Source organism: Cimex lectularius, unplaced genomic scaffold, assembly GCF_000648675.2.
Source record: "Cimex lectularius strain Harlan isolate CLEC.00 unplaced genomic scaffold, Clec_2.1 scaffold100, whole genome shotgun sequence".
Classification (NCBI taxonomy): Eukaryota; Metazoa; Arthropoda; class Insecta; order Hemiptera; family Cimicidae; genus Cimex; species Cimex lectularius.
Window position 1 is genome coordinate 880,331 of NW_019392663.1, and position 24,787 is coordinate 905,117.

General features: G+C 35.2%; 4 protein-coding genes across 6 annotated transcripts; 2 read left to right on the forward strand and 2 right to left on the reverse strand.

Moving 5' to 3' along the window:
* Nucleotides 1-3,711: 3,711 nt before the first annotated feature.
* On the forward strand, nt 3,712-4,710 carry LOC106663759 (NADH dehydrogenase [ubiquinone] 1 beta subcomplex subunit 11, mitochondrial). Its single transcript, XM_014388847.2, has 2 exons — nt 3,712-4,181; nt 4,273-4,710. Exons 1-2 carry the CDS (start codon nt 4,071-4,073, stop codon nt 4,603-4,605), a joined length of 444 nt encoding a protein of 147 aa, XP_014244333.1. The 5' UTR covers nt 3,712-4,070; the 3' UTR covers nt 4,606-4,710.
* A 2,193-nt stretch (nt 4,711-6,903) lies between these two features.
* Nucleotides 6,904-10,765, reverse strand: LOC106663649 (Golgi reassembly-stacking protein 2). Its single transcript, XM_024224972.1, has 7 exons — nt 10,497-10,765; nt 10,355-10,435; nt 10,092-10,295; nt 7,987-8,204; nt 7,763-7,910; nt 7,160-7,673; nt 6,904-7,103 (listed from the first exon to the last, which is right to left on the reverse strand). The coding sequence occupies exons 1-7, from the start codon at nt 10,557-10,559 to the stop codon at nt 6,949-6,951; spliced, it is 1,383 nt and encodes a 460-aa protein (XP_024080740.1). The 5' UTR covers nt 10,560-10,765; the 3' UTR covers nt 6,904-6,948.
* A 1,618-nt stretch (nt 10,766-12,383) lies between these two features.
* Nucleotides 12,384-18,806, forward strand: LOC106663650 (mitochondrial E3 ubiquitin protein ligase 1-like). 2 transcript variants are annotated; one of them, XM_014388651.2, is made up of 7 exons: nt 12,384-13,034; nt 14,160-14,353; nt 14,413-14,660; nt 14,799-14,934; nt 16,693-16,887; nt 16,965-17,130; nt 18,717-18,806. In XM_014388651.2, exons 1-6 carry the CDS (start codon nt 12,930-12,932, stop codon nt 17,098-17,100), a joined length of 1,014 nt encoding a protein of 337 aa, XP_014244137.1. In that variant the 5' UTR covers nt 12,384-12,929; the 3' UTR covers nt 17,101-17,130; nt 18,717-18,806. The 2 variants fall into 2 exon arrangements, with proteins under 2 accessions (XP_014244137.1, XP_014244136.1); XM_014388650.2 differs by lacking the exon at nt 18,717-18,806 and having other exon boundaries at nt 12,385-13,034; nt 16,965-17,263.
* Nucleotides 17,132-24,269, reverse strand: LOC106663648 (notchless protein homolog 1). 2 transcript variants are annotated; one of them, XM_014388645.2, is made up of 11 exons: nt 23,650-24,267; nt 23,430-23,590; nt 23,240-23,376; nt 20,213-20,389; nt 19,964-20,154; nt 19,788-19,908; nt 18,699-18,830; nt 18,524-18,641; nt 18,362-18,465; nt 17,280-17,406; nt 17,132-17,206 (listed from the first exon to the last, which is right to left on the reverse strand). In XM_014388645.2, exons 1-11 carry the CDS (start codon nt 23,788-23,790, stop codon nt 17,194-17,196), a joined length of 1,422 nt encoding a protein of 473 aa, XP_014244131.1. In that variant the 5' UTR covers nt 23,791-24,267; the 3' UTR covers nt 17,132-17,193. The 2 variants fall into 2 exon arrangements, with proteins under 2 accessions (XP_014244131.1, XP_014244132.1); XM_014388646.2 differs by lacking the exon at nt 17,132-17,206 and having other exon boundaries at nt 17,276-17,406; nt 23,650-24,269.
* Between the last annotated feature and the right edge of the window lie 518 nt (nt 24,270-24,787).

The window sequence follows — 24,787 nt, forward strand, 5'->3', positions numbered from 1 at the left end:
AATGTGCCTTTACTACGCTACATTACAACCCTTTGTTTGTTTTGGCTTAATGTTTTCCACAGTATGACTGTGCTTTTTATAGCACTTAGTTTATTATCTTCTGTGTTTTCACATGGATTGGTTGTTCAGCGGGTAGGCACATCCTACTTGCCAGCTATTTTAGAACCATCAGTATATATGTATGTGCAGTTTGGTATTTTGTAATATCTCGAGGAATTTTTTCCTATATTCGGTATCACTTGTATCTTGCTTTGTGTATTTATGTAATGAATAGTTGGATTTTACATCAGGGAGTGTCCAACGTGTATTTTTTGGCAAGATTCTTTGGTCTATTATCTTGTTTCAAAGCCAAAGAAATCAATTATTGATCAGCTTTTCTACTTCTACTAGATGAAATACCAATATATGGTTATCAATTTATAATGCTTGTAAAATACCATATTTTTTATATTTAATGTAGTAATAAATACCAAAGTAATAGACTTTGAGTTTAATCTTCTTTCAATACAATAATTTAATTTATTTTCATTTTAGTACAATAGATATTACTAATTAACAATGAGCAACTTATTCTTAAAAATAAGCAAGATTTTTTTCTTCTTTTTAATGAGGCACCGGAAGTCCATCTCTTTTCGCCTATTAACATTTCTCTTTAGCACCACAGTTTACATGGGGCTGTCATACAAATTGGTTCAACTCATTCTAATTAGGAATCTCTCTTCAATTAAATCAAGCAGTTTTTTTTGTTTTTTTTAACAAAACTAATTTTCCCCATGCCTTATCTTGGCACAGTAGTTTCCTGTATTTTTCAATGAACTCTAATAAAAATACGAGACAATAAAACAATTTTTCCTCTCGCATTTCATTTGAGAACTGATACAAAGGGGCTACACATGCTGAATAACTAAACAAAATAAACTACTTCTCTACCCTCTGTCATCTGATGCCGGACGTCTGGCACCTAGCATCTCACCCCATTCATGAAGACTTTTCCTTTATGCCAGGTGTCTGGTACACCAAGTTCGGCGGCTCACATGCCGGGAGTCCACATGACCCAATGGTCCTCTACAGTCAATGCACCGTTGCAGCCACAGACACCACCTTTCTTGTAAATTTATATTTCATATAATTTAAAATGTAAAAAAAAATCATTAATTAAGTCAATCATTGTCTAAATTCTAATTTTCAAGTAACCACACTTTATATAAAAATAAATAATCGATTACTTGAAAATAAAAATACTTTGTTTAAGAGGGCCAACAAAAAGAATCTAATTTATGTCATTATGATCGAAAGATATCTTTGATATTAATTTCAACAGAATTTTTACTATGGACAATATTATGTCGGTTTTAACAAGGCACCTTGTAAGGGGGGGAAAAAAAATCTTGCTCTCCTCTGCCTTCTGTAAATAGTTAGTAGGTCATACGATGGCCAGCATGTCTGGCGGGAAGTAGAAAAAAATCATGCGGATCTACATAGCACTGGACTGTAGACTAGACGATCATACTCTGTAGACATCAAACGAGTAATGTTCGAAGTAGAGTCAAATACCACATAGCATTTTTCTGATTATAGTTACAGTACAAATAATTACAGTTTTGATAACACAGAATCTAGTAGCACAAGTTATGCTAATAAACATGTAACTGTGTGTAAAGGTGTAGTCCACTAACTACCCTTCATCAGAATTATAATTATCGACTTTGGCCCTCGCATAATAGTTTACATAAAATAATATGATTACAATTTATTAATTAATTTTGCTATGTACACGTGACTACGAATCGTCCATCAGGAAGTGTTAAGGCAGCTTTATCTTGAATCGTCGGCGTCTGCGACGAGGCGTGGGTCGTGCGATTATTGAATTGGCATGGTTGGCCATCCTTGTATTAAGTGCTCTATAGGCTTTTTTGCCAACCATCTCTACCATTGGGATGTCTAGATCTTGATGGAGGGTACCGTTGCGCACATACTACGGGGCTCCTGTGATGAGACATAGAACTATTTTTGCACCTGTATTTTGTTCAGATGATTGCAGCACTTCCTAGAGTTCACAGGAGTATGACATATAGGCTTAATTCGCAATTGATATAGTAGTCGCTTAATACTCAAAGTGAGAGGAGATTTGTTGTCTCATTCTTCGGCGAACTTTAACGACCAGATACTTTATATGTTCAGTCCATGTCATTTTTTGAGTTCAGGTGGACACCTAGATAGCGCACCGAAGTGTTACTAGGAATAGGAATTTCCGTTAAATGTAGGGTCTCATCAAAGCGTTTACAACAAAATGGTAACTTCCCATTTTTTGCACCACACTGTCATCTCGTTTAGAAGTAATTGGAGATGTTCTTGTGCCTTTAGGCATGAGGAGTTTCTTTTTCATGTTGCAACATCATCCGCCAGGTGTGCCACTATGGATGAAGTCGATGACGGGAAATCATGAGTATACATATCAAATATAAGCACGAACCCAGTACACTACATTGAGGTTACATGATGTAGGCCTGGACGCTGACAAGTTTTGACCGAATTTGACAGTGAATGTTCGTCCATATAGATTTCAGTAGTCTTACTTGGAGTCTGTTAGATGTGGTTTCACTTTACATAGAATTCCACCTTATATAACCTTGTCCAAAGCCTTTTCAGTGTCTATGAATAAACCCAAGCACACCTGTTTTTGCTCATAAGTTTTTAATATTTATTGAGTGATGCGATGAATTTGTTGTGGGAGTAGCGTTATCGGAAGCCGAACTGTATGTTTGGGAGGAGTTGGGACTATTTATACACCTCAAAAGAATTAAAGGATTACTGAATGAACTGGTCACGGTGTTTAAATTTTTTTATTTTTGACATAATTGTTTCTTTTATTTATTTTCTAAGAAACACATTTCTTCCACACACTTCTTCAGATAGAAACAATCTTCCAAAGTGCATAGTGAATGTGTGACTGGGAAAAAGTGCAAAAACAGGAATGGAAAACAACAAAAATGACCAAAACATGATTTTTTGCGGTCTTTAGTACCCAGGTCCCAATGTTACTTCCGTGGCTCTAGATGACAGCTTGTAGACGAGGCATGCTCCGAACAAGCATGCAAATGTTTTCTTGTGGCAGTCGTTTCCATTCCTCCATTAGTGCTTCTTCAAACTCCTTCAAAGTTATTGGCTCTGACGATCTCTCCAGCATGTACTCTAGGGATTTAGGGGCTACATGCTGGCCAGTACGAAAGGTTTATATTGTGCTGATTTAGGTACCCTCTCACCGCTCTAGCTCTATGCGATCTCCATCCTGCATAAAGATGAAATCAACACCAGCAGCGACAGCTTAGGGCCGAACAAGAACGTCTATAATCTCTTTAATATGAGCTGTCAAAGTACCACCACGAAGAATCAAGAGTTCAGATATGCCATAAGGGAACCAACTACAAATTGTGATGATGGGAGGAGCAAGGGATGAAACGCTCATTTCTTTGCCAAACTTTCACATACCCCTCATTCCTGAACCGTGAACGTTCATTCATTGATGCCTTAATTCTTTTGAGGTGTGTATCAAGTACCCTGGAAAGTAATAGCTGTTCAAGGATTTTTGATAAGAGTGGCAGAAGACTGATAGGTCTGTAGTTTAGCAGGTCTTCAGACTTTTTTTTATCATTACAATATTGCATATTATACATGTTTCACTGCATGGAATGAGTTGTTCTTAAGATGGCATTGCATATCTGTGTTAACCTATTTACCTATTGTCTCATTTTACAATATTCCTCGCGAAAAAGTTGCCAAACTGAAATTCAAAAAAAATATTTTGGAAGGGTCGATCCTAGATTAGGTAGTTACAGATTTCAGAGGGTCAGCTACTTATAATAAAACAACTTTAAACGAAGGTCGATCGACTGCTCAAATCGATGTCTCGAGTTTGCGTTTGATTCGATTTGCAGAAAAAAAAGTCTTCTTATTTCTTAACCTTTAATAGTTTAATATCTTCTGGTAGAGGTAGACTGATATTTGTATTTTTAGTACGATAATAAGGTTTTCAGTGGATTAGTTATTGGATCATCTTTGATTGAATTGGCATGATGTCTGCGTTAACTCGTGTCGCTAGGATGAGAAGCCTTATCCCTTTGGCGAACCAGGCATCTGCCAGAAACATTTCGACATCAAAGAAAAAAAATGAAACAGCCACGGTAACTGGTTTATTTGACAATCATTAGCCAATTTAACCTCTTCTTCCAATCAAATAAAACAATTTGAAGACTTGTATATTATTTTTTTCAGGCGGCCAACCCCTTTACAGTAGAAGCACTGCAAGAATCAAAAACCAAGGCCTGGGTGAGCTATGGCTTTTGCAACAAGGACGAAACGGAGGATCGGTACTACATGCATATGTCGATGTTTTGCTTTGTGACTGTTGCTACCATATTCACCGCCTTTGGTTTGGCCTATCGTCCCAGCATCCATGGACTAGACTGGGCCCAGCGAGAAGCGTTTCTCGAACTGAGGAGGAGGGAACGTCTCGGCTTGCCACTTGTCGACCCCAACTACCTACCATTGGACCAGATCGTATTGCCCGACGATGAAGTGCTTGGCACCACTGAGATCATTGTATAAGTCTGCTTTTGTTAAAGATGTAAATATGTATGTAGGCATTTATTCACAATGGAATTCAAGTTGATAAAAGTCACAATAGAAATAAAGTTATTGGATTGTTTTCAATTACTGTTTATTTCTCCCTTACACTGTTGTGAGGTGAGAGGTGATGAACCCGTCTCCGATTATCCCATTTGCCTTTCCTCGCTGGTTTGTCAGACTTGCTTCATCATTTTCAGAGGCTGGTTTGTGTTGGCGCGCCCCATTCTGCGTATTACTTGGACTCATACAGCAACAAGGACAGGTCAAGATGATCAGAAACTACATAAATATAATTCAATATATGATATAAAGATCCCTGAAGAGTGGACAACTGTCCTCAAAATCTTTCTAAAAATAATTATGATAGTGGTTTTATTTATTTCTTGCAATTGCATTTATGCAATTATATGTGTATAGACTGGGTCTAATGTATGCTGTAAATACATAACTCTACAATTGACCTTTGATCATTTGAAACTCAAGGGACCTAAAAATTTGGATTATCAAGAGGAGACTAAATCAAATGGTTAAGAGTTGATATGCATTTTGTCGTCATTATTTGAATTGAACATTGTTATACATTATTAAAACAATCTGTGAAGCGGTTTTGTTTCAATGCGGCCTGGCATCTGTTATCTAATTGTGATTTTCCAATGAGACCAGCACTCAGACATTGAACAAGTTTAAGAATAAAAATAATATCAACAAAGGAAAAAAGTTAACACATTTAGGCCTAGCAGAACGGAAGGGCATAATGCCATTTTTTGTGCAAATGGGATTAATCTGTATACAATTAAACGAAATCAACAAAGCATTATTTAGTTTATTTTGACTCCGATAGCTCCTAATTACATGAAACTAATGTAAAGGAATTTAATTCTAAACTAAATAAATTGAGTGGTGCATTAAATTCGTTCATCAGTGTATGTGGTGTTGTGTAAACACTAAGTATGTTTAACAAAAATTATGTCCTTTTTATTTATTCACAACCCAAGGAAAAGTAACTAAAAAAATACCATTAAATAAGAAAAAAGGCCTTGGGGAATTATAAAATGTGTTTGGAAAAAATACAGTACAGGTGTACAAATATACTTTGAACCAAGTATGTTGTACTCAAAGAGTATTCTTGTGGCGTTACATTTATTTCGTGTGAAATAAAATATAAAAATGAATTTGTATTTTGCTGTTTTTATATAATTGTGACAGGGTGAGGGATGCGGTAAATCTCGGAAATTTTCTTTGATAATAGGCGGTGTTTTTAACTCGAAGGAAATCGAGAATGGGGATTTTTTGAATTGGATTTCTTTCGGGGTTATTCTATATTGGAAAGGAAGTTAATTGTTAAGGACGATAACAAAGGAAAGGAAATATAAAAATAAAGTTTAATGTTTATTTGCTTTATGATGTTGGCATAGCTATGGCTGAATTTCCATGTTTCTGTTCTATAAGTTATGCTGTGTGTATTTAATGTAAACCGTTTCTAGAAAGTTGCGTTTGTATTTGTTTTTTCAATGTTTATTATTTGATTTGTATTTCGTTGAAATCAAAGCTGTTACTTTTCAAAATGGTGTATGGCCAATTCTGTATTTATTTCCTTTGTATATTATTTGCTAGTAAATTATTAAAAATCAAAATAAATAGAATCCTAGTATTAAAAACTATTAGTTCATAAGTTACATTATATTTACACTAGCATTATTTTATTACGTTTGATGGCTAAATGTTATCATAGTTCATATTCAGATAATTTAATATATCGAAAATTTCATAGACTAACCAAGGAGGTAAAAATCATTAATGAGCCTTTTGGACTAATAACCCAAAGGCAGTAATTTAATAAATTTTTGACATATTTATTTGTTTAAAAGTCATATAAAGTTATTGCACTGGCATAAATATAAGTTTATATACATATGATATTCATTGTAACATGAAATTAATCAAACATGCATTTTGTTAATAAAAAAAAATTGCAACACCATTAATAAATTTATTCACACTTTTAATTTAAAATAAAACTTTTAATTCAAATTTTTTCCAATATAAAAATATATATTCGAATTAAAATATTATAAACTTAAGCATAAACAGAATTTGTGATAGAAATGTGTTGAAGGTTTTAGATTTTAAACGTTTGATCTCACCCAAGAACAAATGCATACATTATTATTTTAAAGACAATAGTTTCAAGTCTTTTATATATGAATGTTAGGCACATTTAAAACAAAGAAGTTTTACAAATTGTAACATGATCCTCCAACAAATTTCTCTCTAATGTCAACACTGAATTGTTGTATATTTTGATAAAATATTGTAGATGTTTCAGTGTGTTGCTGTAACAGTTGTGTTAGCCTGCTGTTCATTCTGAAGAGCCTCTATCGTTTTAAAGGGCAACGAGGCGCTAACAGTGATTGGTGGCATCCCTGGAAGAGAAATTGGAGTCGTTACAGTCTGCGTTGCAAATGAATCTATTAATCCTGAAATGACAATAAAATTAATTAATTTTATTTATTATGTTATGAAAAGAACTTACCTTGACTTGTAGGCATGACAGGTTGTGGATGAGTGGTGACTGGAATCTCAGAGGCTGGAGGTGGCAGAACATTGTAGCTTGGCTGAGGAAACAGGTGTTCGGTAGTTCCAATTTCACCCTGCGGCCTCCACGTCTGAGACTGCTGCTGCTGCATTACACCTGTGTAACTTGGGTTTGCAGAAGGGCTGTGGGTATAACTGGGCATTGCATTTGGGGAATGGATATAATTGGGCATGGCAGATGTAGGTGCTGGTATGTAGGGTTGGTGGACATACTGCATCGGATACTGCATAGTCGGCAAAGGATAAGAAGCATCTCCATGGTTTGGCACAGGAACACTAGCGTAAGGATTAGTACCAGATGAGACATACTGTGCCGGGCTGTTCATATTCACTGTAGTAACTGGAACTGTTGTAGTCCCTCCAGCAAATGCAGGGTGTGTTGGTACTCTGTTATCAATTGAAAGGCTTGACAAGCCTTGAGAGACATCTTGGGCTGAATCATGGTCAGCTTGCTAACAGAAAAGAATACAAATATACAGAATATTAAAAATATTTTTATCATGGAGGTATAAATTTTCCAATAAATAAATAAATAAATTACAAGAGCAACTTTTTCTTTCTGTGTGGCATCAGCTTGGGAAAGAATGGGAACTTCCTCCACAGGGTTAGGAAGTAGAGGCTTGAGTTCGGGCTGAAAATTCATAACTGGAATCCGATGTAAATAACCATATCCAATACCACACCCAAGACTGTAACACAACATCACCATTTAACAATACATAATACATAAGCTAGATACAATCTTATCGAATATATTGTTCTCACCTTCCCTCGCCGGGCCAGTTAGAATTGGGAGTGATGTTCACCTCACGGCAAGTGTCCTGCGTTATATTGTAGACATATAGCTTTAAGCATCGACCCTCATGTGCTTCAATAAGAGTGAAAAGATCCTCACTCTCATGCAACGATGAGTCGGCACCGATTATATAGTCCGAAAACGGGTTCAACCCTGCCAGTTCTGCTGGGGATGACGGATGAACTTCCTAAAATACAAATCTTCATTGTAAACTGGAGTAACAACTAGGGAATGAGGGTAGTTCTAGACAAATACTGAAATTACCAATGCTGCCTTATTAAAGGCATCGTAACCGAGCATGATCACATATGAGAACTATTGGACTAATTTGATCGATAATGGTTCAGGTTCATTCTGTTACAACAGCAATATTTGTTGGACTCCTTAGGCTGCCCTAACTTGTACTTAAGGAACGCAAGTGATATTATGCACATCAAACGTGATAGTCAACTATGGGTCATTTAAATCAACTGAAACTTAATTGCTTAGATAAGGTAGCACAAAATGTAGCTCCTCTCTAAGTGATATTTATTAAATTAGTAAATTCAATTTAGTAAATTCAAAGCAGTCGCTAGTTCACTAGTTTTATTGAATGTGCACTTTAGGGGATAGGGATGAAAGAGGCCCATCATCATGAAAGCAACTTTTTTCTTTGTTTGTTTACTGAATAATTGTAAATAAAAATAAAAATATATAACTAAATTAAGATAAATAAACTGAAAAATCAATTTACTAAAAATGTTGCTATGGAAACAATGAAGAAAATATGTATATATAATATATAAGAAAATATCAAAAGCCACCTTTTTTTTTTTACTTAAATATGTAACGGCGGAAGATCCACTGTGGTTTCAATCGCCATAGTGGAGCAAATTAAATGGGTTACTGATATTATTGAAATGTGTATATACATAATTGTAAGCCAAAAAATACTGAGTAAATGTTCAGAAAAGAATGTGCAAGCTGGTGCTTGATCAATTCAAAAAAATGGAAATACATAGAGGGAGAATTCAGCGATTCAATTTTGGAAGGCAATTCTAGGACTTGAAATATTTGAAGTTTAATTTGGATTTTATTAGTAAATTTCTTTATATGCTTTATTCTCTTCTTTCTTATTTTTTTGCTTTATTCTTCTTCGTCCAGGCGAAAGAGTCAAAAAGGCATCTTGGAATATTTAAGGGTTCAGACAGTGATGTCTGCTTAGCCCCGTGTTATTTTCTCTCTTTTTAGATGACTTCCTCAGTATTAGAGACATATCCGAGGCATGAAAATAAAAATTTTGATGTGCACAGACGATAAAGCAATATTGGCAGACAGTGTATGGGAACCAGAGAGAAACCAGAATCTTCTGGAAGAATACTGTGAAAAATGGAACCTTGCAGACAATGTTAACTCATTCTAATATAATGATATACAAAACAAAAGAGGTAAAACACATTCTTAAAAATATGATTTTTTAAAGATGAAAGTAGAAAGACGTTATAATAATTCATTGTTTACCATTGTTCCCCCATTTCAAAGTTAATACTTCCATTGCTAACCTGGTTGCATCCGACTGTTCAAAATACCCATTAAAACAAAATTTGCCATACATATGATAGATATCTGGTTATGTCCCATGTTGATGAATAACCTCACAAGATAATGATGCATACCTAGCCAAATTCATCAAAGAAATTGGTAATTTAACCTAGACTTTTTGGCTAATTAGATTTTTTTTTAAATTGTCCCATAAATATTGGCTCTAGTGCCAGTCACAGTCACCCGTATATTTACTTAACCCCATACTGCTATTTCTAGTATCGTAATAATAATCGGTGTTTCGTTGTCAAGACAGAAGTTTTTCCTCACTGCAGCAACCATGCATTGCAACCATGGTTGCACCAGGTCCTGCTTGCTTGTATGTCTATGAGTCAAGGTGTCCGTGGTCAATCGCTCTAAGGCTCATCAATGTCCTCATAGGTATTTCCACCATCACAGTGCGATTTTGGATTAGTAAACGCTAAGTAGGAAACGACAAGGGAGAAGGTAGGAATCGGGCTATTTTGCATGCAGTTGGAATCGCTTAACTCACCAGAACATGCCAGACGTTCTCATTGGCACCTTCGAATGAGCAGAACCTGATGCTTACACCAAGAAGTCCCTGGCCACCCCAGTTATTGCTTGGAGTAATGGTGAGTTGGCGCACAGTCTGAGTCTTACTACTGTAGACTATCATCTTCAATGGCTTGTCCAGAGACGCCTTCAAGATGTCCTTCAGTGTGTCATTGTCTTGGTTCTGCCGGAAAGTAGTCAATCAATCGTAAATGGGGAAAACGGAAGAAACAGACTACTCACCAGCCTAGTCCCGTCGATAGAGACGATAAAATCGAAGAAGGCCTCCAAGCCGGCCACCTGCCCCGGCGAATTTTTCTGCACCTGAAACGTTAAAAACACCGGCTAACATATTGCGAAATAATTTTTTCGAGCCGATTCGGACCTTCAGGACGTGGTAGCCCTCGGTCCCGCCGCCGGGGATCTGTACGCTCTGGCTCCCACCCATCTCCGGTCAATGAAAGACAACGCACTTTTAAGGAAATCCGATGAAAACTAGGACAACTGACTAGGCTTACGGCCTATTTGGTAGAACGGAGTTCCTATCTGACATGCCACTGCATCCAGATTTTGGCTACGTAACAAGAAAATCAGCTGTCACCACCAGTGCCAGCAACAAACTGTCGCCAATTTCCCTTGAATCTCCTCTATACGAATATTCAACAACTTACCAAGTCTAAACATTATAAAAACAAAGAATTAAACATTATCTTCCAATATGCTCAACTTTAACATAAAACTAAATAACATACAAAATAAGTAAATAACAGCCGAAGGTAGTGGGTATTTCGGGTGTATACCGCCTGTCACACATTTTTGTCTGTCAACACAAGGGGTCTGCCGACCTCAGTTTGTGAAGCCCCGATATATGCTTACGATAAATAAATAACTTAATAAATAATTCATTAGATTTCGTGGTCCGATTGACCAAATAACATCTTTCAACTAATTAATCTTTATGTAAGGTATTGGTTGAGATAAAAAAAGTTAGCGTCACGAGCGGGATTCGAACCCACGACCTTCGGCTAAATACGCCGCTGCTCTACCACTTGAGCTATCGTGACTTCAGTAATATAAGTAATATAATAATTAGTAAATATAATGTATAGTTTGAGTCGATTTGTGTGTGTGTGTATTATTTAAAAACTTTGTTTAATAATCTCTTAGTCGTCAATCTGGACCATCAAAGGTTTGGATAGATCAAAATTAATGATTTAATGATGTGGAGTGACAATACAGAAAAATCAAGTGAATTTAAGAATTGTTGGATTGGATAATTTACTGTTCGTCTTGATCAATAACATTATTTACTGATTTGTAACTAGCTGTTTACTGTGGTTAGATAAGTGGTAAGTTGAATGAATTAATGAAATCCACTTCCACATTTTCTGCAGCTTCACTTAACCATTGATGACTTTTGTAATTTTGTCTGATATCTGTAGGTATGCATTAAACCAATTTTTTCCTGAGAGTGAGTGATATAGTAACAATTTAATGCACCCTGTTGTTCCTTCTGTTGTAATTTTCAATTATTACTCATACCAATTTCAATAATTGTATCGCAAAATGTATAAAAATATCGTTTTATAATTTAACACGTGTGTTTCGTTTATTTCTGTGTACATTAGTGTAATTGTATTTCTTTTAATTCTATGAGTCAGTGCTCAATGTAAGATCATGGAATTGTTTTTAATTCAAAACATAAATTGGAATCTTTTAAGTCCTGTAGTGAGAGAGGCTAACAAAACTTGATTTTATAAATACAAGTACAAAAACTTTCACAATACACACATCAGGTGAGGATGATTCTTCTCCTACGAGTTAGCTTCTCCGACGGCCACCTGTCCACAGTCATCTTGATACAAAACAGTTTCTCTACTGATCCATCCCACCGACGCTGGGCTTTTAATATTATTACTCATTGTAATTCAGTGTATAATTCATTGCATATGCATATGTGAGTGGCACGTTGCAGCTGAGTTAATACCGGTATAAATAAATAAAAGCTTGGACAATGGATTAATGATGAATGTGACGTGTAGTTGTCAAACCTCTGTTAATTCATAACATTAAACGGTATTGTTGGCTGTATACAACATTTTAATATACCATTTTAATATTGTGGTGTACACGATGGAATGTATTACTATTATAAGAAAACTGAAAAAACGTACTGGATATTCAAACTTGTTACGTCTGCCACCTGGTAGTGTAGACTGTAGATGTAGTAGATAGATACTAGTTTGTAAAAAGTTAAAAACAAGGAAATTTTTCTTGGTGGGAGAGGTGGATTTGGCCTTTTGGGAGTGCTAGTTTATGCTAGTTACCTCGTTCGTCTATTTAGCTATTTTCCTTCAAAACCTTCGTTTTTAAGACACGATGTTAGTCATCTGCCACATTCGTCACGGCCCCAAAATATCCCCTATATTACCCCAGAACGGCATGTGGATAAAAATTTAACATATGTATGTGGTTTAATTTAATAATTTTAGAATTTTGAGCTTTTTTACTTTTCCAAAGCGATAATAGAACTGGGAATCTAGAAGATATAGGTGTAGCAAAGCCTCTGAGATCACGAGGGGCGCCGAGGAGTCTTCACCAATCATTACCGGCTGTCCCGTCAACTTCAGTCTCATCATCACCAGAATCACCAACAAAAATAAACCCCACTGCACTTCTTTCATCTGATTTTGTTATAAACAGACATATCACATTCGGTCGTTTAGTAGAAATTAGAAGCACTTTAGTAAAAATGAGGGAAAAATCCTCGGTGGAGTCGTCGGTCTTTTTCTGAGAAGTGAACACCTTGAAGTAAATCATGGACAACTGGGTCGAGCTTTTGGCCTTCGGAGTCGACGCTATCATTTTCGGCATCTGCAGCAAGCTTTATCTAAAGTACAACTACTCAGCCCAACTGGTCGAGGTGAGTTCTTTTCCCCTCGACGTGGATAGTTCACTCTGGGCGGTTAAGTCCTACAATTCTCAGTGTTATTGATGCTTATGCTTGCTTCAACGTTATGAACTCACAGACAATATTATTTATGATGATAAGAGAAAGCTAAACATAGAGTGCAGGAACCACAGGTGTCACTGTGAAATAAACGCTATTCACAATTTAGCATGATGACAGTGTTCATACTGACTGCTCTAGTCCCCCCTCAACCTCCTAATGAAGCATCCTTTTTAGCAAGTCTCGAAATTGAACTTAAATCATTCCACTATTATAAACCTCGGGCTCACCCCTTTCTCGAACAACTGTTGCTTGAATACTAATGTAATAAATTATGTAGGTAGAAACTATCAAACTATTCAAAAGGCTGTCTGCTTACTAAAAGTTAAGACCTTTACTCTGAGATTGCCTGTTTGAAGTTTGTGAGTTTTTCAAACTGACATCTTACAAAGGCAATTGCCTTTTACGAGAGGAATAAATACCAGCAATTATTTAACTTTGAATTGTGATAAATACTCCCAAACAAAAAACAAATTTCGTGGTATCCAGATCTGTTTGGAACACTTTGTTTAATTCAATGTTTGTTGGTGTGTATTTTTTACTTTTCCAGTCATTTATTGTAGTATGATGACTTTTATTAAAATAACACCCTTGATGAACTCTTGACGGTTTAACATTTTTATCCTTAGACAGGTTTTGGCTTCTTCTGTTGCCCTTTATACAGTTTGTATAAATTTGCTGATAAAGGGCAACAGAAGAGCCCGAAACAGGTATGTACATGTATGTATATATAATATAATGATCTATAATACATTGTACTATAGATAATGAAATCAACTAAAAAATGTAAGTTTCTTTGATTCATTTCTATAATGAGAAAGAATTGTTCCCCTAATTCTTTTTTTCCATTCATGTTGACTAACTTCATGCACATACTCATTCAATTTGTAGATAAAATCATAAAGGATCTGATCTTTCTGTAGTAAATAGATAATGCCTTGTTCTGCCAAACATTTTCATGTTTATTTGACTCGTATTCAGCCGTATTGTAGCCATAGTATTCAAAATTTTTGAATGTGTTCTTAATTATATTTTCAGCAATCCCAGAGGCTAGGGATAAATCCAGATTATTATGACCTAGATGAAACAACACGCAAATATGTGATTTATCAAGGAACGGTGAAGGCCATTGGACGGCCGATCAGGGGCCTATACGCACCGGACATAACAGGTGTTGTTCAGCGTTTGACTATTAAGGAGCATGCCATCGCCCGTAACACATCGGGCTTCTGGTGAGTCGCCTCCTTTCCGTGTCACTCGTCCGGCCGGATTTAAGCAGAAACGATTGCAGGTCCGATCAAAAGAATATTATACATGAGTCGTACAACCTTGTGCCGTTTATGATTGAGAAGGGCTACATCCAGATACTTGTCACGGATCCACTTGGTGCAGAGATTCTAGACCTTGACACAATTTATAACAAGTTTGAGAACAGTTCGCTGAGCGTTATGGACCATGTTATCAGTTTTTTCAATGGAATTAGACAACGGGGTATTGGCACTACTGAAGAACTGTTGAAAGAAGGATCATTCATGACAGGTATAAAATTATTCTAAAATAATCATGCAAAATAATATGTTCTTTCTTCTAATATACCAAACTGTTGTAAACAACAAAACTAAATATCTTTGAGTACTTACTGTGTACTTCTAATATTTTAAATTTTTTTTTGTTCAGTAATTGGTGAAATGACTAAAGGTCCAGAAGGCGAGCTGCAGTTAGGGCCATCTACCTTGGGATATCCTTATTTTATAACTTCAATGCCTGTTTCCTGTCTGCTTAGAAATTTGAAAGAAAGTCGTGCTACTTATAAGTAAGTACACTTATATAATCTTTTATTATAAGAGAAACAATTTCTTGCTCTCCACAACAAAAGTAGACTAACACATACTATAGGGACAAAGTTTTTCCTACCATAAAATGTTCCCTTTTCAATTTTGAACGTGTGAAAAACTTTATAATTTGTTTTTCGCACGCTCAAAATTGAGCTTCTCAGAACGTCATGCTGGCAGTGGATCGGCAGGTTCATTCTTACAAATGTGGAGAGACATGTCTGTAACTCCTTCAACCTGATGATGAGCGATTAATGCCCAAAATCCGGATCGGTGTCAACAACAAATCTGTGAATAGAACCATAATTTACAGAAAGTGGCCTTACATGGTACAAGTCCTGGGTGCCACCAAATCAGCATTTCGCTTGGACACAACAATGCTGTTCTTTTCGTAAATGGGTGCTAGTTTCATTTGTAGCAATCGGATGACTGGCACCTCGTGTGGAGAAAGTGTATGTGTGCTTCATGTGTCATGTGCGAGTCACAGCCTTTTCAAAGACATGGAGTTGATGTCCCATACCTATCATATAGAATTGATTTTTGACTGTACCAAGGTACATGAATCTCTGATCCCATTCAACCCATTTATTGGGAACTTAATATTAATGCTCGACATGTAGCTCGAGTTGTCATCCCTTAGTTGGAGGATGTAGGAAATGAATTGGCCAGCATATTCTCCTATGTACACTCCATAGAATGTGATAAAGTGACGAGTTAAGACATCTTTTGCTGCTTCAAACCACTTTGGTTGAGGTAAAGGTTTTTTTAATCCAGTCACTTATTTACTCGATGCTTAGGAGATTTAAGGCCCTACGGGAGGACAGAAAGTAATAATGGTTAGTTAAATTTTAATCTATCACTAAATGATTTTTGGGGAATTTTCTTTCAAACCATCATAATTAAATAATTTTGATTAACATTCATGAATGTCTGATCTTTCTTTAATTTGGTTTACATTAAAATAGAATTGTGTGGTGTTTAGTGACCGTTAGTTAATAATTATTTGGAGATCGTGAGATGCGGTCTAAGTGGGATGTAAGTTCTAGATACATGCAGTTATGTTTTAGATCCAATCAAAGTATAACAAATAAACAAACACTTTGAGTGAGTACAAATAATTGAATTGAATCTAAAATTGCTAGCATTGTATAAAAATTTTTTTTCACATCCTACATGTATTTTTATACTTTAAAGTGTTTGTAAATCCCATGCTCTGAATATGATCTCCATAAAGATCGAAACATTGGCACGATAAAGAAAATGTTTTTCTAAAACCTACGTCAAACCAGACCGCATCTCATGATCTCCAAATAATCATGAAAATAGAATGTAATTAATAAAATAATAAAAATACTTATAGTTCCCAACACAACAAATTATGAGTTTCCAGTTTTTTGTCATTGAGAGTATTTATATGGTTATCTGTGTTATTTAATTTAAAATTCAAATTAATAAGTTACTAATGTAAGATTAACCTTAAAAGCTTGAACTCAGTAATATACTTTATCACATATTGATGTCCACACACCCAACAAGGAAAAACCATTGTTACATTAAATATACATTTATTACCTGTTAAATAATAAACTATTTTTAACTTTATTACGTACACCCTTGCAGAAATACTTAAATTATTTTAAACAATAGAGAATAAGAATGCAACAAATAAAAAGTGAAAGCTTAATAAATTTTAATACTTTTACTGTGTCGTTTCTGTACATAGTATGTTTTGTTTCAAGATGGCTGTCTTATTTATTTGGCGGTATTGGCATCATCTTTTCATTCATTCTTGCAAAGAAATGGTGGATTGCTAGACAAAATAAAATCAGGGATGAAGAGGTGAAAAAACGGATAGAAGAGATGAGGAAGGAGAGGAGGAAAAATGCCCGTCGGTCTTGCGAGCTATCAGAAAATGAAAAGTGTGTCGTGTGCAAGTGAGTAATCACATTTAAATTCCCCACTCCTCCTGACCAAACCAATCTTTTATTATTATTATTTTTTTTTATTATAGAGAAAACCCAAAAGAAATAATAATACTGCAATGTGGACATGTGTGCATATGCGAGGATTGCAGCGAGGTAATAAAGACACAGTGCCCTGTCTGTAGGGCGACAATATCAAACAAGGCGGCAGCGTTTATATCCTGAGACAAGGCGAGGGTCACAAGAAACAGATGGGTGAGTCGAAAAAGAGAAAAAAAAATGTATTTATAAAAGTGTACAGGGGCCCACTGAGAGAATTCAATTCTGCCATCTAGAACAGAAAGAAAAAGATTAACCAGTTGTTTGAAAATAAAGTGCTTTAAATCTATTTGGAATGTTATTACAATTTGAGGACTTTGTCCTTTCCCCCCGAGGCGACCCTGTAACCGTCAAGTGCCCAATCCACAGCATATACTTCATCCTGATGTCCAGGGAGATCGTTAAGCAGCTTTTTTGTCTTCATACTCCACACTTAAAAATATAAAACTAAGTAATTAGAAAATGAATTGTCCAAGCACGTTGTTGACAAAAATTCAAACTTGTATATTGAAAAGCTTTATTTTAATGTTATGATTAACATCTTTTCAAATATTATAACCTTTTAACCTTTTTGGGATGCTAAAATGTGTTCCCATGTCTACAGCCTCGGCTGCTCCCCCCCCATTTATTTTGCATCATGCAACAAATTTCAATGCTTTCGCTTTGAATTGCTGTTACTCCTTTGTTGTACCAATTCAAAATAATTGAAAATTTATTTTTCTAAAAAGTAAAGTGTTTTAAAACATAATAAACAAACAAATCTAATTAGTGATTACTGATGTATTAAGCTCAACTCTGCACACATATGTATACATATGCACAGTGCAAAGTAACAAAAGAATTTAAAACTGAAGGCAATGACAAGAGGTGAAAAATGATAAACACAATGCGATAGATGGTACAAAATGAGAGAGAGTTGGGAAGGGCAGGGGCGAGAGGTAGAAAAAAGTAGCGTATCTCCAATGAGATATAAACGAGGATTTTCAGAAAAAGGAATGTGTCAAAATTTTGCAAAAGTTTGATTAAGAGGAGGCCAGTTGAACAGAAGAGGAAGAAAAGTATGGTTTGTTGATGATGATGGGTAGGAAAGGAAAGGAGTGAGAGGTCTCCATTCCTAACCGAGGTGTCATAACTGCTACATTGGATAAACCTCAGTCCAGCTAGGGCTTTTAAAGATAAAATAACCACAAGAATATGATAACCCATCCAAGGGCCCTAACCATACAAGCCTGAATGAAATATATAATCATTAGTAGCTTATAAAGGCACAAAGGGAATATAGAGGGATGATTAATAAATTTTTTTGGGGGTTGAGAATCAAACCCAGTCCCTTACTAAACAGATATATTTGATATCAATGATGAAATTAAGATAGTAAATAAAATACCTTTTAAAGTAGAATCAGCACTTGCACTAACAAGCAGCCTGGAATCTGCTGACCACGCTATCATATAAACTGCCTGGACATGGCCTCGAAGGGTTGTAATAAACCTAGGGAAAAAATATATTTTAAGGAGAGTTTACAGGGTGACAAATTATTCAAACTCACTTTCCATTCCTGCCGTCCCATAGCTTGATTGACTTGTCAAAAGAGGCTGAGGCAAGGATCCTCGTGTCTGGTGAGAATTTGACACTGTTCACAAGCTGCTGGTGCCCAGTCAACCTTGCTGAAACACACCAGAGTTAAACATGCTCGTTCCCCAGTGTTAATACTCTTTACAAACCAATCGGTTTCTTTTCAGTTCCCGGCCTCCAAAGGAACATTGTGAAATCATCGCTACCCGAGACCAGCCGCTCGCCATCGTGTCCACACACTTCATCAAATCGTATCTTGGCTAACCTCTGCATTGAAATTTCTAAATACACGTGCATAACACACAAAAACAATATTTTAAAAAATATGTATAAATATTTTAATTATTACTAAGATGTGACACTTTTTAAATAGTGGATTTATACTGTATTTAAAGCATTTGTAAATATAAAGTGAACTCTAAATAATAAAATATTAAACTTATTTTTCACAACCCACTTTTTCAGACACAGAAATTAACTATATTCTTAAAAATTAATCATAAACAATAAGAAAATGCATATACATGAGGCGTGTAAAGTGTTTCCTACAATAACAGGAACATTTATTATTACATTTCACCATTATTTATTATAGGCGTAGTACAAGGTTCAGATGGTATAATCAGAAATTAGAGAAGAAACATAGTTTAATGTGAACATTTTGCTCATTGAAATTGCAATAATAAGATGGAGTCAATCTCCATTGAAAGTAATCTTTTATTTTTTAATAATTAAAAAAATTATTCCGTAACTTTAATACGGAGTTTAATAAACTTTAAAAGGTATGTAGTGTTAAAAATATCTCTCAAATTGATTAATGTTTATTTTTTTTTTAATTAATACAATTGCAAACCATTAAATATCTCGATACATGAAAAAATGGACTTATACCACTTTCAAATATAACAGCATATATGTANATATATATGCTATCTGCTCTTTTTAAAAAAGAGCACACAAGTCAACAACATAGTATAGAACATGTATGAAAATTTCAACAAGTTTACACCCTGAGAAGGTTGCAAAGCATGGGATATTATTGCACTCAGGGCTTGAATGCTGGGTGAGCCCCACCCTAAACATGGTGTCAGTATGAGAACCGACTATGTTCTAGTTTGACGATAGTGCCTTATTCCTTCGCCAGGCTTTCCTGATCGAATTATGGGAATTTATTATTTTACTTTATCCCCCTTTCCTTTTTGGCTTGGGACAGTGTACATGTATGTATATTAACTTACTATCGCTAGTATCTACATTATTTTTGAGTAAAAAGGAACCACTTCTCAGCACAAAGTCAGTGTTAAGGGCAAGTGTGTTCACCCAGTGTGCATGTCCTTCCAATGTCCTGCACAGGATTCCCTATAAGATGAGTATAATTATATACATTTTTAAAATATAGAACGTCTAAACTTACATCTTCTGCCCGCCAAACTTTGACTGTCCTGTCCTGCGAGCCAGAGTATATCAGGCCGGCGCCTCCCCATAAGAGAGAAGTCACACTTTTTGTGTGATTCGATAAGATCCTAATGCACTTGCCGAGGGCTGAATCCCAAATCCTGATGTCACCGTCTTTTGAGCTGCTGGCAAAATTCCTGCACTCCGGATCTGGATGTAAACAATTAAATTTGAATCGTTCCATGATGTTTAATTCAGAAGGGCATACTTGAGTGAAAAGGTTCCCAGGTTAAGGCTGTAATCCACTGCTTGTGCCCATTCATCTGAGGGCCTACCTGCTTGCCCGTGTTTGGATCCCAAAGCAGTACTAAACCATTCTTGCACCCTGAGACCAGTTTTGAGGAATCGGGAGACCAAGAAATAACAAGGACCCAGTTCTTATGACCTTGAAAATGAACAATATCTAATATTTATATTCATCAGTGATTTCACTAGTCATAACAAAACTATTGACTACCACCTACATTAATTCGGTTTAAGATATTTAATAAAAATATTTAATTTATTTATATATAATTTTATGTATTTATTAATGAGAACATATAGCAGCATATCTCCTATGGGCTCAAGGACATATTTTCTGGATTGATGATGACTGGGATTGTTGTTCGATTTCCATTATCATAATTGGCAAAGATGTCCATCTATGCCAAAACTGACGAATGTATCTATAATAATAAGTCTTCTCCATGTGTGATCAAACGCATGTTCTAAGTTCAAGAAAACAACTAATAGCCTTTTGCCATGATTGAACGCATCACGTTCCATTGCATATTCCAGATATACAAGGATATCTATGGTCCCCCTGCCTCTGCAAAAACCACTCTGCCAAGATGGAAATTTTTGAATTGTAGGTGTGAGTATATGTGATTGGCGATCAATTTCTCCATCAATTTACACATCCAGCACGTGAGAGAAATTAAGCGATAGTTTTTCACTTCAATTATTTTAAATTTCTTTTTATTTAATTAATTTATTTTTATGAGTAGGAATAATTATTACTTGGGTCTAGATTTTTATAAAGGTTTCTGATGAGAATATTTTGTTAATAATATCCAATAAGGTAGATTTATCCCTCCCCGCCAGATGCTTCAGCATCTCAATAAATATGTCAACAGGGCATGGAGTGCTGCCCTTTCTGGAATTTAGAGCTTTCATGAAAACATTGTAGTTCCAAGTTTAAAACAATCGAGTAAATTAATAATTCAACAGAACTGGTGAAAACTATAACCATTGAACCACTATTTTTAAAAATAAGTTAGTTGCAGAGTGTGAGGAAGAAGCAGAATCTACAGAATAACACTAGCAAGGTTTAAATACAATATATACTTTTGGGGAAAGTGTGCTCCAATGAGAGATGTTTTCAGAAGTAATGAAATTTTTCTGATTTTGCTACGGCAAATAAAAGGTTTTCCCACTTTTGCTCAGAAATGACTTTCTGATATTTCATGTCTCACCTACACTTATGGTTGAATAAATTTTTCTATGTCCATGGTATAAAGAAGAGAGTACGGAGTAAATGATTGTCAAAATAGACAATGGAGATAACACTGAAACACTAAAAATCAACATTATTACTCACATCTACTGTAACTGAAGCCTTAGGAATTTAAAGATGGGGCACATAAGAAAAATGGTCAAATTAATTTGTGTGATTTTCCAAATAATGGACATAAAATCTACATTATCTACATGCATTCAAATCCACAATGGATTTGTTTAGATAAGGGCATAACTGATAATTCACTCTTGAAAATTACACTTTTACATTTTCACACTTGTATGAAGGAAAGATTGGGAGAGCTGGGTAGATAATTAATTTTAAATGGTAAATACTAAAATATGTCAAGATTCAAGTTCTATGTACTTTCAATAACAAACAAATAATTTAGTTTTAGATTTCCGCTTGAGATCTGAGGGGTGATGGACAATAGCTTATTTTGTATATTCCATTCATTATTTTGGTCTTCCTTTCCTCAGTTCATCAGACACATTTCAGAGTATAATGAATTCATGATCCAAGGCTTAATTTTTTTTTTTTTTCAAAATGATGTGTTCAGTGACCGTTAGTCAATGATTATTCGGAGATCATGAGATGCGGTCTGGTGTGACATAGGTTTTATAAAAAGATTTTCTTTATCATGCCAACGTTTCGATCTTTATTGAGATCATGTTCAGGGCCTGGGATTTTTTAAACATTGTTTGAATTTTACAAATACATGTAGGATGTGGAAAAAAATTATGAATTTATTCAATGTTAGAAAATTTTAGATAAAAAAATGAATTTATACAATGCTAGAAAATTTTAGATAAAAAAATGAATTTATACAATGCTAGAAAATTTTAGATAAAAAAATGAATTTATACAATGCTAAAATATTTCAGATTAAAAAATAATAATTATACAATGATAGAAAATTTTAGATTCAATCAAAGCATATTGAAAGTACTTTGAGTGAGTACAAACACTGATTGAATCTAAAATTTTCTAGCATTGTATAAATTCATTTGTTTTTTAAATGTAAATTTTTTTTAGCATTGAATAAATTCATTCTATTTTTAATGTACAATTTTCTAGCATTGAATAAATTCATTTGTTTTTTAAATCTAAATTTTTTTAGCATTGAATAAATTCATTCTATTTGTAATCTACAATTTTCTAGCATTGTATAAAATCATTTTTTTCTTAATCTAAAATTTTCTAGCATGTATAAATTCATATTTTTTTTCCACATCCTACACTTATTTGTAAAATTTAAACAAAGTTTATAAATCCCAGGCCCTGAAGATGATCTCAATAAAGATCGAAACGTTGATATCATAAAGAAAATCTTTTTCTAAAACCTACGTCACAGCATCTTACGATCTTCGAATAATCATTTTCTAAAAATGTCATCTTTCTAAGAGTGTGGAATAATTGATCATTAGTGAATCAAATCATACCCGTCATCTTGTGCATTTAGCCCATGAGAATGGTACGTTGTTTTAGACCATATGACATGTTAATAAATACATTTTAGTAAGCACTAGCGAACAATGTATGATGCCAGATTCACACTAGCCTAAAACTAAACATTTCTATATCAATATAAATGCAAACACAACAAATACGGTCAGTTTGAAAATAAATTGTAAAATTTTGAGGATGCAGGCTGATTTGGTCTTCTACCTTTGTCTTTTGATCTAACAGACTGATTGAAGATGGTCAAGCAGTTAGTAATTTAGTTAGTAATACCTGAGCATGTGTGGTGAGGTGTTTGAGTATCGACATCCCAGAAGCGAACTGTGGTGTCACCGGAGCCACTGGCCAGCTTGTCGCCGCGGGGGTTGAACATGACGGAGATAACTGCCTCGGCATGCCCGGGCATCGAGCTGAAAAAAAAAACACTTCAGCATACTGTCTTCTGCCGATTCGAGATTTCCACCTTGTGCAACGTGTGACGGCCTGGACCTTGAAGACAGACTGCTGCTGGTACACAATATCGACGACATCTTCTGTATTGAACCGGGCTACGTCCAACGCTCCTTCGAGTGTCTTCACGATTTCCTTCTCGTCCACAAAAAATGTAAAAGGCGTCGGCTCCTCCTGGGACGTTCAAAGTCGGTGGTTTTCAAACTTTTTACAAATATTTTTAATTTGTTTACCTGCGCCAAAACACTGTTGCAAATGTTAGTCAATTGTTCGACGTCCACATTTATCGGAATGTCGAACAGGCTGCCGATTTCCTCTCCAGAGTCCGATTTGAACCTGGCCAAAACTCTTCGCTGCTGTTCCTCCACTTCCATTTTTTTTACATAGAAGTCAATAAGAAATAAATTAAAGAAGTAACATGAGGTAAAGTTGGATAACCATCGAAAAACCTTCAAGTTCAAAGTTCAAAAGTAACAACCTAAAAACCACTAATCGATTTTATACTTCCTAACATTTATACATATGAACAATGATAACTAAGAAAAATAATTTTTTTTTTGTTTACGTGGATATTTCAACTATGAGGTTGTATGAACCCTCAGAGTGCCGGTGTTTTGAAAAGAGCCCATTTGTAAGTTTGCCGGGTTGGAATGTAGGGACGCAGGATTCGAAACCGGGACCTTTACCTCACAGTCAGGTCGATTCATAAATACCAGCACAGAGCGTGTCCAGCACGTAGCGTGGCAGACACAAAAAAAGATTCATTACATACAAAACATATAGGAACATTCATATTTAGCGAACGAGGGCGGAGCGTGTCAGTGCAGACACGTACCAGCACCGGGTAGCATTGACGCCGAAAATGTTTTGCTTGTGCGGGCAGGTGTCTGCGGTTGTCTTTTCTTGTCTGTGTGGTTCAATACGGTTAGTATGAATGGACTAGAGACAAGATTTGTGCAATTCCAATAGCTTAGGTGCCTATCTATAATAAATTGCATTATAATTTTAATTATAATGTCCAGTCTCGGTAAACCGAACTTGCGTCCCCCGAATTTGGGCTAAAATCAGAATCGCCGATCAGTACATTTAAAGTTTTTTTTTTAAATTTTATATGACAAAATTTGTATAATAATATATATATAATGTCCAGTCTTGGTTAACCGAACCTGCGCTAATCGGGAATTTGGGCTAAAATCCGAATCGCCGATCAGTTCAAGATTTTTTTAATAATTTTTATATGACAAAATTTGTATAATAATATATATATAATTATAATAATATTATATATAAATAATAATGATATAATATTATAAGAATATTATATATCATATGTGATGAAATGTACGTAATTTGTAATACACGGACGTGGAA